Source organism: Salminus brasiliensis, chromosome 12 (assembly GCF_030463535.1).
Source record: "Salminus brasiliensis chromosome 12, fSalBra1.hap2, whole genome shotgun sequence".
Lineage (NCBI taxonomy): Eukaryota > Metazoa > Chordata > Actinopteri > Characiformes > Bryconidae > Salminus > Salminus brasiliensis.
In genome coordinates, this window is record NC_132889.1 from 26870737 (window position 1) to 26889268 (window position 18532).

The 18532-nt window shown below is 41.0% G+C and overlaps 1 protein-coding gene across 1 annotated transcript; it reads left to right on the top strand.

Moving 5' to 3' along the window:
- Positions 1–303: 303 nt before the first annotated feature.
- Positions 304–14200, top strand: nptx2a (neuronal pentraxin 2a). The gene is made up of 5 exons (XM_072693974.1): positions 304–1440; positions 2649–2868; positions 4892–5136; positions 8682–8861; positions 10685–14200. The coding sequence occupies exons 1-5, from the start codon at positions 982–984 to the stop codon at positions 10910–10912; spliced, it is 1332 nt and encodes a 443-aa protein (XP_072550075.1). The 5' UTR covers positions 304–981; the 3' UTR covers positions 10913–14200.
- The last annotated feature ends 4332 nt before the right edge of the window (positions 14201–18532 follow it).

An 18532-nucleotide genomic window follows, 5' to 3' on the forward strand; every position in this document is an offset into this window, starting at 1 on the left:
TTCTTATTTTAAATAATTCATATTTATAAAAATTTATTGAACTTGACTTCATTTCACACTAGAAGAACTAGACTGAGAGACTTCTTCCTATTTTGATACTGTGTAGGTTAACCAATTTTACTCACTCTTGAAATAAGATAAAGATAAAATGACTTAAAAGGCTGTAGTACCTTAGAAATATGTATTAGCATGTAATAAAATAGTCTATGGCCCATTTTAGCCGACTTGCGCGTGCGTGACAGTGTGAGCAATAAGGTCTTCTGGTGGTGATTCGTTTGACGTTCAGAATATGAAGATGTTCCAAAACATGGTGGATTTAATCAGTGACCTCTTTGGAGTCTGCGTGGCAGAGAGAGAGGGAGAGGGAGAGAGAGGTGATTGCAGCATGTCCGGCCATGGGTCAAACCCAAAAAAATCTTGCTGCTGTATGACTCGCTCCAGCTGGGAGTAAATGACGTAGCTGAACCTGAGTCAATCCGCGCGCAGCCTCCATTAATCCGCTCAAACGGCGCGAGCTGCTGCTTCACCAGCACTGCGCGGGAAAACTGCTCTGAGAGGACGAGGCACCGCGCGGCGGGCTGAGGGAGTGTAGTTCGCTCCCAGTTGTTGAATTACCTCAGAACTTCGGATTTTCCAGCTAGAAGTAACGGGCCTGCGGTTCAGTTTTAGCCGTGTGTGCAAACGACGGTTAAAGCGGCTGTAAACACTGCTGGAAGAAGCTTCTCCGACTGATGCTGGACTTCTTCTCCGATCACTAGCTACTTCTCGAACTTCTCCGCGCCTTGTCGTCGTCGTTTCGTCGAAGTTGGGAGAAATGAGGTGGCCTTATGTTTTACGTGAAAACACCGGAGCGAAAAACTGACCAGTTTTACGACTTTTTTTCTGTCAGAGGGATACGATAGACCGGGCGCGCGCATCGTGTGAGAAAACACACACATACACACACACACCGGTTCGAGTTGAGCTCCGCGCGCGGTCGCGATGATCCCTCTTGCCGTCGGACTCCTCTACGTGTACGCTCTGGGCAGCGGCAGGGTGGCGCGCGCCAACCCTCAGGCGAAGGGCAGCCGCTTCGTGTGCACGGCGGTGCCCGCGGGCGCGGACCTCAGCTGCCCGGTGGAGACCACAAACAACCGGGTGCAGAGCGCGAGCCCGCAGGAGGACGAGTTCAGGAGCACCATCATCCAGCTGCGCGAGACCGTCCTGCAGCAGAAGGAGACCATCGTGAGCCAGCAGGGCACCATAAAGGAGCTGAACGCCAAGCTCTCGCGCTGCGAGGCCGCCGCGCAAGACGCGCGGGACAGCAAGGCGCGAGCAGGCGCGCGCAGGAAAGAGTACGGCAAGAACACGATGGGGGACCTGCCGCGCGACCCCACCGAGACCATCGAGCAGCTGGGGAAGACCATGCAGAGTCTAAAGGACCGGTTGGAGAACTTGGAGGTGAGGTTGCGCGCGCCTAAGGGGGGCTGCAGCGGATAGAGTGGGTGTTTAACGGTTTGATGGCTTCGTGCTGCAACTCTGCAGCTCAGATAAGGGAATTAGATTGATGGATTCACTAAAATCTGTATTCTTGGCAGAGATTACTGTGTAAATGACAAAAATGTCATATTCTGAGTACGCCCACCCCCTTCTCCACACACACACACACACACACTTACACTACACTGTCTTTGGAGCTGTCTTGATAGGGGTCTCCCATTGCCCTATTTTGTTTGTGCGTGACCATTGCTATGACTACACTAAAGAACATGGTTCTTCAAGAGTTCAAGGGTTTAGTAATACCAGTGGTTTTATACAGAATCATTACAAGTGATTGTTTTACTGTTATTGATGGTTCTGTATACCACGCAGAAGGGTTCCACTACTGATACGAGTCAAACAACCCCCTTCTGTTACTATATAGAAGCCTTTTTGCTTAGAGCGTACACTGAAACACAATCTAGTCGTAAAGAAAATGGGTGATCAAGGGTACTTTTTAAGGAAAGACATGTTTTTTATACAGAATCATGATGAATGAATAAACGCTTCGACTCTATTATTCTGTAGATTGTTTTTTTGTCACAATCTGCAAGAGAAATATCATGCATCAGAGAACCCATTTTCAATACTATATAGAAGCCTTGTTGCTTAAAGTGTACACTAAAACACAATCCTGGTACTTTAGTAAAGGCAATGTTTTTTATTCAGTCACAGCAAATGTTTAAATAGTGATAAATAGCACCCAGGATGGTTTCACTGTTACGTGTAGACCCAAATAACCCAAGGCTTTCTCCTTAGAGTGTATTCAGTAATCACAGTAATAGGAAAGAATCGAATGCTTTGGCTCTTTCTTTAAAGCTTTTATTCTAATCAGCACTAGCAAATTGTCCCCACAACATACAAGTGGTGTAAAAAGTACACTTGGTGACCTGAAAAGACAGTAAAACAAGCTGCACACACCTACAGACAGTACACACAATCCTCGTCCTTCATACACAGACTCATAATGTTATAGTACATGACTCATCACCTCCACGTCTATCAGACAGAGAGAAAAGAACATTGTAGCACTTTTTTTTTTAAAGGAGTGACTTATCAATATTTATGTGTAACTGCATGTGCTACAGTCAGCAGAGCTGTAGAGGCTGATTCAAGTTTTTCTTCTGCAGCAGCAGCAACTGCGTGCCAACGTGTCAGGTGCTGCGTTCCCCAGCGAGTTGCGCGACTTGCTGAAGCGGCGACTGAGTGACCTGGAGAGCCAGCTCCTAAGGAGAGTGACCGAGCTGGAGGAGGAAAAGAGCCAGCTTTACAATGAGACGGCGGCCCATCGCCAGCGCACGGAGAACACCCTCAACTCCCTGCTGGAGAGGATCACAGAACTGGAGAGAAGTAAGCCATGTAGGGTTACTATCTCTAGGCTTAACTGCAGATGGGATGGAGTTTCTCCACTGACTGTTGTGTTATTTATAAGTGTAGGGTGGGGCTTGATCTGAAACCCAAAAAATAGCAGCAAACCAAAGTGTTTGATCTGTATGTGATTGATGGGAGGCTCCAGACGTCTCCACATTCATACTTTTCCAGAACAGTCACACTGGTTCATTCCAGAATGTCCTTCCATAGCATCACTGGTTCATTTCAGAATGCTCTTCCACAGTCACACTGGTTCATTCCAGAATGCTCTTCCATAGCAACACTGGTTCATTCCAGAATGCACTTCCATAGCAACACTGGTTCATTCCAGAATGCTCTTCCACAGTCACACTGGTTCATTCCAAAATGCTCTTCCATAGCAACACTGGTTCATTCCAGAATGCTCTTCCACAGTCACACTGGTTCATTCCAGAATGCTCTTCCATAGCAACACTGGTTCATTCCAGAATGCTCTTCCACAGTCACACTGGTTCATTCCAGAATGCTCTTCCATAGCAACACTGGTTCATTCCAGAATGCTCTTCCATAGCAACACTGGTTCATTCCAGAATGCTCTTCCACAGTCACACTGGTTCATTCCAGAATGCTCTTCCACAGTCACACTTGTTCATTCCAGAATGCTCTTCCATAGCAACACTGGTTCATTCCAGAATGCTCTTCCATAGCAACACTGGTTCATTCCAGAATGCTCTTCCACAGTCACACAGGTTAATTCCAAAATGCTCTTCCATAGCAACACTGGTTCATTCCAAAATGCTCTTCCACAGTCACACAGGTTCATTCCAGAATGCTCTTCCATAGCAACACTGGTTCATTCTAGAATGCTCTTTAACGGTCACAGTGGATCTTCCCAGAGGACTCTTGAATGCCTGTTCTTTTTCAGTCCATTCCAAGGACTCGACATGGACGATATAAAGTTTTATCATTATCATTGATATTGTCACTTCTTAAAGAACACCTAACAGATTGTTTCGTTACAAAGACCATCAGATCATTAGTCTTTTTTTATCAGTCTTTAAAATCTGGCACAATAAATTAGTTTGGTTTATGTATCAAAATAGCATGATAAATATAATTTTTCATGAAAATGTCATCATGATATTTTATATGTACAATATCACCCACCACTACTAAGGTCAGCTGCAGACATTAAAATGTTTCTGTTTGTCTTAAAACAGCTGCCAACTCAGAATGTGAATGTTGGTGTTGGTGTGCTCTGAATTGATAAAACCGGCTAAATATTCTCCAATTTGTTCATTTTCTTTGTCTTTGAAAGCTTGCATCATTTTCTTTATAAGGGATGTTTTAACCATCCAATTCCTGTTCTTCTGCTTCTTCTGCTTGTTGGTCTTAGTTTTCTGCCAGATCTTTGTCACATAACTCTTTCTGCAAGTTTGTGAGATATTAACGCCATTCCAATGCCAAACAACACCAAACCACATGGCAACTAATTGCCAACCAATTGGCAACACTCTTGCAACCACCTGAAACATTGAAGCATCTACCCATGATACCATAGCAACCAGCTGTGATATTGCATCCAACCAGCAAAAAACGCATTCTGCGTTTTCTTCAGGATAATCAGTTCTCCAGTTATTGGTTTGTTTTGGTGGCATTCAATGCATATACAATTTTGTCATATTTGCAGGCTGCTATTTACCTTTCTGTACTGCTTTAGCTGGAAAACATGTAGTCTCTGGCCTTGTGGACTCAGGAGTTTATCCATGACCCATCTGGCATCACGAGCCAGTCTCATTTCCATTTTCAGCATCGAGGACAGGGTGAATAGCACAAACAGGACCAATTTACTAATGATAACAAGTGATCAAATTTGACCCAATAACGTCTGCATTGCGGTTCACTGACGAGCCATAACTAATCACAGTGCGCTTGTACTCAAAAACCCCAGATCACTGAAATGAGTCCACAGTAGATCTAATACTGAAATGCTAACACATCCACCTCTCCTTTGATCTTACAGGTAACAGTGCATTTAAATCTCCAGAGGACTTCAAGATCTCTCTGCCCTTGCGAACAAACTACCTGTACGGTCGCATCAAGAAGAGTTTACCAGAGATGTATGCCTTCACTGTGTGCATGTGGCTCAAGTCCAGCGCTAGTCCTGGTATTGGAACTCCGTTCTCCTATGGCGTCCCCGGACAGGCCAACGAAATCGTATTGATAGAGTGGGGCAATAACCCCATTGAGCTACTTGTCAATGATAAGGTGAGTCGTTAAGCTGTCTTGTACACAAGGCTATGTTGGGTCTGTTTTGATGATGCCCCTGGTAATGTGATTGGTGGAAACTTTTGGGTTTTAAACCCCAACTCCTGCAGCTGCCTGTTACAATTTTCTTTTAGACAAAAATGTGTCTAAATGACAAGACATGGTAGGTCCAAATGTTAATTAGGGCTCCTGCCATGTAACTGCAGCAGGGTCTGCTTTGAAGCACCTTGAGATTTGCTACTGGGGAATGTCAGATCCTCTGAGCCTGTTTTTTATGCAGTTCATGTTTTGTCAGTATGTTCAGCTCTGCCGCAACCACAAGCTCATATACGTCATAACTTCCGTCAGTTCTTTTTGTAGAGCTGGTGCATGACGCCATTAACTCGGAGTTTAGAAAGCAAGTGTTTAAAATCTTTTAAAATATTAATCTCCAAAAAAAGAAGCAGTGAGACACATTTTAACCCTGAATGTCACCCTCCGTAGAGTATATGCATCATTGTAATAGTTTAACCTGCTCCACAAGTTGCACAGGGATTATACAGCTATGGCCCTTTTCTCTGGCTATGGACTCTCATCAGCAAATATGTTCCTTTCAATACAAGGCACATTGGTAGCGTTTAACAAATGTAACAAAAGCTGAACCAAAAGCAGCATAAAGGAATAGAAAGATTGAGTGAGTAACTTTTTAAACATAAAAACCCTCCCGCCTGCTCTGTTCAGTTCCTTTGTGGGAAACTTAATAGTGCAGTTGGATTTCTAAAGCTCTTTTGCCATGGAGTGTGGAAATCATTAGCTATCGGTCTCGCCGACTCCTGTTGCATGTAACCTAAGGGTGTAGAGAGAGTGGGAGAGCGAACTAAAAGAGTGAGTTTGGCTGCCTGACTAATTCCCAAGAGACCGCTCCTGAGCGGTGTCAGTTTGGCATCTGGCTTATTGAGAGAGGCAGCTTGCCCTACAGCTCCCTGCTACAGCATGCATTATACATGTGAGTTTGTGTGTGTGCCTGTGTGTGTGGCTGTTGTGGTTTTGTGTGTATCTGTGTGCGTGTGTGTGTAGGGGGTTAAATGAGAGAAAAAGAGAAAGATTCTGCCATGTTGAGTCTGATTGCCTGTCAAGCGCATCTTTAGTGATTTTCCTTCCTCCGTTGCCTGCCGCACTACCTCTGAACACACTCTTCTGCCTCACTGCACTATTTTTACTTTGCTGCTTTGACTACATTGAGACTAGGTTTATTAACTGCTTTTCTCAGTGTGGCCTTGTGGAGATTTAGAGTACAAGGCAGCTACTGTATCGATATACAGGACAATGAAAATATTTAACAGAATGACGATGACAGATATTGTAGGTTTTCCATCACTCCTGTCTTCCATCACAGTCACGGCAGTGAAGGCGCTGGTCGTAGATTGTGGACTGAGGTTTATATTGATGTCTTACGGAGCCATCGTTTCGCTCTGATTTGAAAGAATATCTAGTAGACATGGTAGATCTTGATTACATGGAAATCACAATTATGAATGAAAAGCAAAGATGATTCTTTTTCTGTCTAATTGGTATAATTTCTGTGCTGAAGAATGAAGCCAGCATCACGAAGCCAGGCAGAATGCCTCGCTTGAGTTGATAAATGAGTAAAGAGGGTGCAATTGATTCACTGAACAGTGATTCAGAAAGCTTAATCTTAATGAATACACAGTAGTCAAGTCACTACAACTACAATAGGCTTTCAGTAAACGGTGACCTAAATTGTACGTTTCTAGGGCAGTATGGCACAAGAGGCATAGCTACTGTCTCGTTCAAACAGTGTATCTCTAAAATGATAACTTAAGATGATAACTAATTAAAATGATAACTTTTTTAAGGAAACCTTAAAAAAGAAAACCTGTAAATAGAAATGTTGTGCATTTTTTTAGAGATCCATTTATCATGTAAGTATAATGTAATGTTAGCGTAACGAAGCCAGATTCACACTGTTAAAAAACAATAATGGAGATACAAGGTTTTTGTGCATCTGCAATGATATTTTTACAGAAATACCACAGGTACAACACATACAATTAATTGGAAAACATCCCTGATAGCTGCTATTGAAACACCACAGTATATTTCTTCAGTATGAGTCAGTACAGGGAGTCTTGGTTCCTCCCAGGGTTTTGTCCTCTGGCTTTGGGGGGAGTTCTTCCTTGAGCTTCCTTGCCACTGTCGCCACTCTCTTGCTCACCGGGGGGTTATGTTTTATTGTTGATATTTTGTCTTATTACTGGATTCCTGTAAAGCTGTTACTTTTTAAAAATAACTTTACACATTTGATTTAAGTTGATTTTATGTAGCACAGCGGTTTTCCAGCACCTTGGAAATTGTTATATTGTTATTTAAACAAAGATAGGTTTTCATATTAAATGAGCAATGAAAGCTTATGATGTGAGCTTCAACAGTTCATTGGATGTAAGCCACAAAGCTGCCTCCTCGGCATATACTTTGGTAACACGCTCATACTCAGCCACTTGGTTTGGAGTGCAGTGTTTAATGTATATACATGCAAGTCCTGACAAGCAACCCTCACAAGCTTTGTACACAATAAGAAAGTCCATTATTGGAACTTGGTAGTTTGTGCACTGTTTGAGCACAACCCTGAAATATATATGAAATATATAACAGTATTCATGTACACTAGTAGGTCTGATAATATAAATATTTCAAATCATTTAGTTAAACTAATCTTAGTTTTTCATCAATGAATACCAACAGCACAAATTAGGTAAACATGAGCTTGCTTTTATTCCAGAAGCTCTGCAGCACAGCAACAAAGCTAAATGCAAATAGCCATTAGGTAATTAGATTTTTTGTGCTGCTCCAATAAATAAACAGTCAGGTTTTAACCACACTGTTTCACACTGTATTTTAGAAAAACAGAAGCACAGTACTGTACATTTCAAATGAAATCAGTGCATTTGTTTTGTGTTGCATTTGGTGATTATGAAGCTATTGCGTAATACATGTCTAATACGTGTCTAATTCTTCTAACATACACATCAAAATTACAGTTGCACATAATCAAGCAACATCTTTCAACATGTGGGTCCAATTCTCCTTTCCTCATTTTTGTACTACAGTCCCAGAGCATTGCTGGAAGTCACACACTCTGCATTCTAGGTATTATGTGTGTTGAAACAATGGAACATTGTTCTACTAAGTCATTCAGTGAATCGCACATGTGGGATGGTAGGGCTTTGTTTAGCGTAGCATCACCTAGATACAAAAAAAAAACTGTAGACCAAGGCCAGCAAGTAAACAAGCTTTTTCAAGCTTGTATCGTTCTCCAGGCACTCTCTACACAACAGCATTGTCCTCCTATTCGTTAAATGAACATTGACCTCGCAACTGCTCCATGTTGTATTGCTGCACATTTTCATGAAGCTTAATTCTTCAGCACTGCAGTGTTTTTGTATTCACCAGTCCTGCTTTCTGCAGGATTATACCTTATACATATTCACCGTCTCTCTGAAACACACCGCTGTGGACAGTGTGTACTTAATGTTTAATCTCTACAGGTGGCTCAGCTGCCTCTGTCTGTGAGCGATGGCCGATGGCATCATATCTGCATCACCTGGACAACCAGAGACGGCTTCTGGGAGGCCTATCAGGATGGAGAGAGGCTAGGCACTGGGGAGAACCTGGCCCCATGGCACCCAATTAAACCTGGAGGAGTGATCATACTAGGTCAAGAACAGGTAAGAGTGAACGGGAGACATAACCGCCCCCTTAAGGGATTGACAGGGAGAAAATAGAGCAAGGCTTCACACGCGATGAGTAGAAGACGTCATCTTTATTAACAACATAAAGTGAACAGGGAGTAATCTGCTACTCCTGAGGGATGTTACATATAGACAGCCAAAGGTCATTGAACCCTGTAGTTTCTGTTAGGATTTATCTGCTCTTATTCCTATAGAAGCAGGAAAGCAGTTGCACACTTAGACTAGACTCACTAGGGCAGTCATGATTTACTGTTTTTTTATGTAATTATAAAATTGCATGCTTAAAGTAACCAAATTAGCAATCTGGCTGCCTAATAATCTGTACACACTGTGGAAATTAGATGTTAAACAACATACAGTGCACATGAATGAAATGGTACATCAGCACAATGTGCAGATTTACTTAATTTGTGTTGATGTCAAATACACTATATGGACAAAAGTATTGGGACACCTGCTCATTGATTGTTTTTTCTGAAATCAAGAATATTTCAAAAGAGTTTATCCTGGAGTAACTGTCTCTACTGTACAGAATAAAATACTTTTTTATTAAATTTTGTAGAATTGCTGTGAGGTTTTGATTGCATTCAGCGACAAGAGTGTTAGAGAGCTAAGAATTGGTTGGAGCACCATCATTCCAGAGAACACAGTTCCACTGTTCCACAGCTCAATGCTGGGAGACTTTATGTTCTTCTAGCCCATGCCTGGCATTAGACATGAGGCCAGTAGGTTCATGTTTATCTGCTCCAGACAGTCTTATTCAATTGGCAATACTTTCTTTACAGAGACTAGACAAGCTGTGTGTGCACATTTTCAGATCTGTGTCAACAATGGGTGAGCAACTTAAAGTAGATGAATGCATTCATTAGAAGGGTTGTCCACAAACATTTGAACATATAGTGTATCTCAGTTGTGTGGAACTGATTTATACATTTATACACTTTTTTCAGCGTAGCTAATATTACAGTGTCCTGACACACACACACACACACAGATATCTACAGTTACACAATGTCAAGTGTAGTCCACAAAGGACCGCTTACATGTTTCTCTTGACGGAGAGAAAGTATGAGAAAAACATGAGGCGTTCTGAAAGCATACTGGCTAACAGTGTTAGCATGCTGGTTTAGTACCTAGTTCAACAATCCATCTCTGCTCAACCCAACTGATGAAAAGGCACCCATTTCCATATGACTAAAATGTAGCTCTGGAAATTAAACAGTCAAATTAAATAATGGCAACATGATTGAATAATTACTCTCATAATAATTGCGACTCACATTAACTCACTGACAATTAATTATTATCAGTAGGGGCGCTTCACAGCAGTAATTGCAAATTGGGTCCTAGTTATCAAACTGTTGCATGGACACTTTTTTTGGTCTGTAAAAATGCAATTTCGAACTTCTTTGAGTTCGTATTAAAAATAAGGATACTGGTTTGATTACCAGCGGACCAGGAAATGCAAAACTAGATTTTGTAAGATGGTGCTTGGATCCCATAGAGCTATATGTATTTGAAGAGTCAGATCCCAAAACTAATAGATTGCCTAATTGCAACAATTTTGGTTAGTACAGGTAAATTGTGATGAAGTCGGGTTATTCTTTCTCTAATAATGATACTAAAAATCATCGTCATATTGCACTGAAACACCTTATGGCAATTCAACTTTTAATGTGTTTTTTCTTCAATAAATGTTTGATTTGTATTTGTGTTTATTTTCTAATAATGGTAACATTATTTGGTACATTACAGTGTTCAGTCATGTGTTTGGTGACCTGCTTCCTCCCTCTCATCAGGACATTGTCGGAGGCAGGTTCGATGCTACGCAAGCCTTCGTAGGAGAACTTAGCCACTTCAACATGTGGGATCGAGTTTTGCGGCCCATAGACATCTCGGGCATGGCCAACTGCTCGGCCTACATGCCCGGTAACGTAGTGCCATGGATTGACGGCAACGTAGAGGTGTTCGGAGGAGCCACAAAAGCAGCCCTGGAGATTTGCGAGGACCGGCTCTTTGACTCGTAAGGTCAAGCCTGCCTGTTTTGGATCCATTGTAATTTCTTTCGAGGTAAAACACCTCGCCATGCTGCTTTTGGACTGTCACGGAGGGACACAGTCATGTGACGAAAGAGTATTCACTGTGCTTTCAAGCGATATCTCTGGCTGGTTTTTCCTTTTTTCTGCTGTCCGTGTTTTCGTTAAGGTTTTAATGTCAGCAAGGTCAATGATTGAAGTAATCGTAATATGTGACGTTAAAAAAAAAACCTCAGTCCACACATTCAAGGTTAAGAACACTTGAATGCTCTGGCTTAACGAGCTTTGGTCTGTTGTCGATATTAGGTATGCTTTTGTGTTGCACATGTCCTTCAAAACCCTGTATTCATTCTGAGAACTTCAAGGACAGCGTGGACTGCGTTGTGAAGTCCAAACTGCATGAAGGTTTACATTTACGTTCGTTTCTGGTCCAGCATACACATTGAAATGAGCATTTAAACACACTCATCAGACTGACAGAACCTAAAATAGGGCTTCAACGTGTGAATGAACAGCACTAGTCAACCTTATAAAGTTGTCTACACACTCAGAAGTTACTGCGTGTGCCCGTTTCTGCGTGAATAGGTGTATATGTATGTGTGTGTATGTGCTTGTGTGTGGACACTCAGGGGATTAGTGGAGGAGAACGTTCACATTCTTGCAAATCTACTCTAATACTGCTCCCCCTTGAGCAGCTGCCATCTTCAGCAGATTGGCCAGCCGGCCCGGTGAGGTTAAAAGCAGAGGAGTAAAGCTGCCAAGGACTACTCTACGACTCGTCCCACGTCAGCGGGAAAGAGCTGGGAGGAGGTAGGCCTTGAAGAGATCCAGCTCATTCGGCTTAAAAGAGCTCTGAAAGAATGCTTAATCCTCGTTTGTCTTGTAAAGTACTAGCTTTATTAATTACGGACGTAGACAGGCACTGCTGAATTTTTCATACACTTTTGTAAGTGCGTTTTGTCAAGGGCAGGGAGATGACCCTGACTTTAATTAGATTAACTGTGTGTATGCTACTGGAAGGTTGTGCATTTCGAATACTTGTTTAATGATGCATGTACATAACCAGAGTTTCTATTTCAGAACCTGTTGAGACCCTAGCACAAAGCACTGGAACAAAAAAAAAAAGGAATACGCTTCTTCTATGGATGCGAAAGAAGTATTGATAGGTACTAAAGACGAAGATGGCGCTGCTCGCGTTTTCTTCAAATGTGACGACAGCAAGGTTGAATGCATTATCCTCCAGCAATCGAAAAGAGGAACCCGCGTTATTTTTGTACAGAATCCATTAGCGCATTTTAGGTTCGTAATGCGTGAGTGAAGCTGTGCAATAGCTGCATCATACGTGACTTTTATGTATACCAATCTTTCAGCACTGTTTTGTACATGTTCTCATGCCCAAATACACCATTATGCCTGTCTCGTTGTGTCTAGCTGCGTTAAAAGGGTAGGAACGAGGATGGTTTTGCTAGGCAGTCGTAGACTATAGAGTGGAAAAGGAAGATCAAAGTCTCACGGGTTCTCTGTAGTGCGCACTATTCTTAAATACACAGTACCCACTAATTAGGAAGTGAGTTGTTTCCCTTGTTGCCACTTATTGGTTTGTGTCCTTTAAGATTTACTGAGATTATACTAAGGTGAACATTACTGGTGTGCTTTAACCCTTAGAAGACTGGTGATAGTACTTTTGTTTTGCTACACTGTGCAATGTAATGTACTTAATTACTTGTTTAATTACATAGAATTTAGGTTTGAGTCTGCACTTGTTTGTTTTGATATTCAGAAATTATGGAGATGGAATGTTTAATTTTTTTTATTGTACAACTTTCAAATTTGATATCGATCAGGGATGCACCGAGATGGGAATTGTTGGACAGTACCAGCATCGGATATCTTTCACATGCATACATATCTGCAGATGCCGGCGCTGATCCATAAAGATTTTAAAATGAGTAGAAATTGTGCAATACATGCAGTACAATGGTTAAAATTAGGCCCCGTCCACATGTATACAGATGTTTGTAAAAGCAGAGCTTGTTCTCTGTGTTTTGGCCTCCCGCTGACATCATGATGTTAACTTGCACATGCTTGCTTGCGATTAATGACTAGGTTAAATTTTTTTGAAACACTTCTCTCTCTGATCAGGAGTGTGTGGGTGATTCAGACACCACAGTGTCACCACGGCAACATAAAAAAACCCTATGGTAGTTTTTTTTTTCTGGTACAAATAAGCTTTTAAGGCTGTCTGAAACGTCAGAAACACTGCCTACTGAAACAGGATTCTGAGGCAGGAAGGCACCCACTCGTCTGAGTCGAAGTTTTGTTGATTTCGTGATTTGGCGACAGAGGCCTTCATCACTAGCTGGTGTGATGGAGCTGGGGACCTTGCAGTGTCGCATCAGTCACATGTATCAGAGAGACATGTGTCCTTACCCTCTTAGTGTCGGGAGCAATGCTCGTGTTAGGGGGGGGGTTAATTAACAGTACCAAATAAGGACAAAAATGTGGGGGAAATTCAGCCCAAAAAAAAATCTTTGTGAGATGTAGCACCCCTATGTTCACAGGAGCATTTTAGGGTTGTTATGCGTTCTCTTGTAAATGGTCAGTTTTTCAGAAGCACTGCTGGAGACCTATCTGTATGCGTGTGGACTGGGCCTTGGTGCAGCAATGTTACCTAAATGTCCTACTGTTCTGTAGAAATGTAGAATTTACACTGTCAACAGAATTTCTGAGGTTGTGTCCATGAGATATGAGACAGAAATCATTGGGATTTACTCATTCACACCATGCTTTTGTTTTTGTCAGTTATAAGTGTGTCTTCTAAGGGTTAAGACTGAGAAAGAAATGATGGCCCTGGTATAACATTTAGGATTACATAAATGCGCATTCATTTTCATTTAACTGTGATTTCAAATGCTCTGTTGTCACTGTGTGTGAACGTAAGGGGAAAACCTGTTTCTCTAATGTAAATGTTTTGTGTATTTTTATCTGTTCTGGCAAAATAGCAGCTTGTTTCAATTTTTGCTAAAAAAAAAAAAACTGAATGGCCTTTTCCGAGCACCAATTGTGCTTTCTTGGTTTGTTGAGGATTTCATCTTTAAATACAACCAATTTAATCTACTGAGAGTACGCAGGTAGACGGAGGAAAATCATCAAGTGAAAACGCTTTCGATTTAGAATCACTCTCTCTTTCCTCGTATGGATCAACGTGTACAGTTTGATGTCGAGGTGTGGTTGAATATCTTTTTGCACCCAATAAATGATTCTGAAAAGAGTGAAAAACGCACTGCAGTGTTTTATCTTAGGTAATCTGGGAAAGTTTTGTTTGTTTGTTTTTTAACAGTGAACACATGGTTGTTTTCCACCTTCAGGATAAATCGAAGAAATCAATGGTAACGTGGTCTGTTCACTGTCGGACATTCATGCATATAGAGAGGATATTTGATCAGCTGTCAGCTTTCTAGACTCCAGACTTGTTTTTATCTCCCTGTGATATTCAATAGAGCTCTCTACTCAGATTGCGTAAGAGACGATTGCAGGGTTTGGGCTTTTTTTATCCCCGCAACTTAACTTTTTTAGGTTGTTTTTTATTCATGCATTTTACAGCACGGCAAATCGCTGTTTGCTGATTGCACTATAGGAGCCTCACTAGACATAAATAACAAATTTTCCTCATCTCCTGTGTTGTGGATTAAAACGTTACCAACAGTGCTAAATCCTCTCCTTGGCAAGGCTCCATGTGGAAATGAAAAAAAAAACTACGGATTACGAGCAGTTTAGTGCTTTTAAGTATGTGGTTTGTACTTTTCCGAAGCTTTCTCTTGTAATTTTCACCGTCATGCTTGTCTCAATCCTGAATTCATGGCTTGCTTTTTCGCCTCAGGCGGTGCATTAATTGCTTTGTCACCTGAGCCCCATTCATGTCAATTAGCAGACGACAATGAAAATGCTTTGACAAGCAATTATTCTGGATGTAGCAGAGGCCCGGTGGGGCAGAGCCAGCCTAAATGGGGAGTGATAGTCTTGTGTTTTTTTCAGGGGTGTGAAACTCAATATCAAATCTATACTACATGTGCTACTTAATTGAGCTGAAATGCTTAACAGTCACCATCTTACCTTAAGCTACACTCAAAAAGGGTTCTCTGGTGTGGATTTCAGCTACTTTGTACAGCTACATTGTATAGTTCTAAAGATAACATTATACCCCTTTTTCTACAAGGTACCGCAGTTCCCTGGCATCTTAATAAATGTCTATGGCATGCTTTGGTCACAAGAATCCAGCATCACAACACCCATTTTTACCAACTGTCTTAACAGCCTTCTGCTGGTTCCTTTAAATGATATGAGCCAATGCTCAACCCCACCTCAACCACCCCCAACCATTAAAATAAAATATTGTGGTTTATTGTGTATTGTTTTTCTTCTTATTTTTTTCTTTTGAATTTTTATCTGCTGACTTGTCCAAAAAATCTAAAATATTCTAAAGATTGTGCATCCTTATATAATGAGACATTATCTTTTATACTAATACAACTTCCACAGCAATCATATGGCAACACCTGAGACAACATGACCACTTGAAATACCACAGCAACCGTCATAGCAACCACCTGGGACACTTTCGCAATACTATAGCACCCACTTTAAATACCATAGCATCAGAAACACCTTAACATATCATCTGAAACACCTTAACAACCACTCTGCAATCATTTGGTAACATCATAGCAACCACTTAGCTAAAACATGTTTCATTCTAGTGATTACACAGCAACATCTTAGCAACTGTCTGGAAGTGGGAAGCACTTAAAAAGTTGTCATTTTGCTATATCATTATATCTATTTATTCTATGATAAATGAATGCCTTAGAGGTATTGTTCACTTAAGACACACATGTACCCCAATTTGGACACCACTGCCCTATACGAATCTCAATGTGTATATTTAATCAGAGTATGTATATCTAATCTGAGCATGTATATCCAATCTGAGCATATATATCCAATCTGAGCATGCATATCCAATATGAGTGTGTATGTCTGATCAGAGTGTGCATATCCAATCTGAGCATGTATATCTAATCTGGGCATGTATATCCAATCTGAGCATGTATATCCAATCTGGGCATGTATATCCAATATGAGCGTGTATATCTGATCAGAGTGTGCATATCCAATCTGAGCAGGTATATCTAATCTGAGCATGTATATCTAATCTGGGCATGTATATCCAATCTGAGCATATATATGCAATCTGAGCATGCATATCCAATATGAGTGTGTATATCTGATCAGAGTGTGCATATCCAATCTGGGCATGTATATCCAATCTGAGCATATATATCCAATCTGAGCATGCATATCCAATCTGTGCGTGTATATCCAATCTGAGCATATATATCCAATCTGAGCGTGTATATCTGATCAGAGTGTGCATATCCAATCTGAGCATGTATATCCAATCTGAGCATATATATCCAATCTGGGCATGTATATCCAATCTGAGCATGTATATCCAATCTGGGCATGTATATCCAATCTGAGCATATATATCAAATCTGAGCATGCATATCCAATCTGAGCGTGTATATCTGATCAGAGTGTGCATATCCAATCTGAGCATGTATATCTAATCTGGGCATGTCTATCCAATCTGAGCGTGTATATCCAATCTGAGCATATATATGCAATCTGAGCGTGTATATCTGATCAGAGTGTGCATATCCAATCTGAGCATGTATATCCAATCTGAGCATATATATCCAATCTAAGCATTTATATCCAATCTGAGCATGTATATCCAATCTGGGCATGTATATCCAATCTGAGCATGTATATCTAATCTGAGCATGTCTATCCAATCTGAGCGTGTATATCCAATCTGAGCGTGTATATCAAATCAGTGCTGCACTTATCTATTGTAAAACATTAGATATGAGTTTTTTCATATGTAATAAATATCTAATGTTAATGAAGTTGATATAGAAGTCATTTACAACACTGGCAGTAGTCTGGGTGGCATGGTAAACATGTCCTCACCGTATTTAAAGACATTTTCACGATACTCAATATTAATTGCGATACTTTGTAATGTACGCAAAATTCACCAGTGGATGCAGATTTTAAATACTCTCTTAAATTTAAATATTCTCCCATATTTAGTACAATATTTTTTTATTAAATTCTTTTTTACTCCAATTTAACAGGACAAATTACACTCCCTGTAATGAAAGGTGCAGTTGGTCAGCTTTATTTAAGTACTGACGACATTGATGATATATATATATATATATATATATTATTTTTTCGTCCTGGCACCGACGAAAAAAAAGTGATGGGGCAAACTTCCCCTGGGTGTCCAGACAGCAGAGCTGCTTGCTGTCTTCAAACGCAGACTGAAGTTTCACCTCTTCCAAGAATCCTTGGGTGAAGTGTAGTGCAGAGTATCATGGTCTCCATGCTGACTTTTGTATTTAGTAGCATCTAAGCTTGAAGATATCTTTGGATCCTAGTCTATACAAACTAGCTAAGGGTATTTTCTGAGTAAACAGTGAAGCACTGTTGTAAGTCTCTCTGGATAAGAGCTGCTAGTCTGCTAAATGCCTTAAATGTAAATGTAATATATGATCGTAGAAGCTTTAGATTTATTACAGTGATATAATGTTACATAACCACATCACTACTTTCACTACTTGTCTTTTTAGGAATATAACACCCACCAGGTTCCTAAACTGTACCACTGGTGGACTTGAGTCACCCAAGAAAATCAGGCATGTTCGCCCAGCCTAATCCAAAAAAAAAAAAGCATCATGTCAAAGCACAGTTCTTTTATCATGTTGAGTTGAACCTTCTTAATGGTTGTTCTGTTGGAGTGCAGTCTTTCTATAACGCTTACACCGCTGATTAAATAAAACTCAGTGGTACGATTCAACCCTGCAAGAGTCATGGCTTTGCATTTAATTATCCAGAAATAAAAAGAACCATAAATATCACATTTTACTCCATTTGGAATCCCTCGCTGGGACCTGAACTTGCAGGAAGAACATGATTTCTCACTGTTGCCTGGGGTTGCATTCAGCTTTGAGAAGCGGAGTGTATCCGAGTATGAAGCAGTAATTACAAGGCAGCGTTTCTGTGTCTAGTCATTAGCGAGAGGCCATGCTTCACTGTAAGGGGAGAATATAAATGCCACTATTTTCAACATTGCCTTCAGACACAAGGTTCTGGAAAGGAAGGCTTCGTGACTGAAAAGTCACCCAACTAGCCGCCGCGCCTTCATAATTACGTTTAGAGAAAGAAGCCTTGAACACATGGACGCTCTCTCATAGGCTATGTTCGCATGGTCCTCCAGCTTTCTCTCAAATTCCATGAAGACTTGCTCAAAGGACCCTTCAGCCAAACAGCTTTCATTAAATTATAATAATACGGAGAGCTGGAACCAGCCCACCTCTCCCCACTTCCTACTTTGCAGACTGTGGGCTCTACTCATGCATCATCATCTTCTTTATCTTTTCTTATTACATCATTTATAAGTTTAATATATGTAGTTTGAGTTCATGGGGATTGGGGGGCAGCAGCGGCCTAAGGGCTACAGTAGCAGTTTGGGACCGTAAA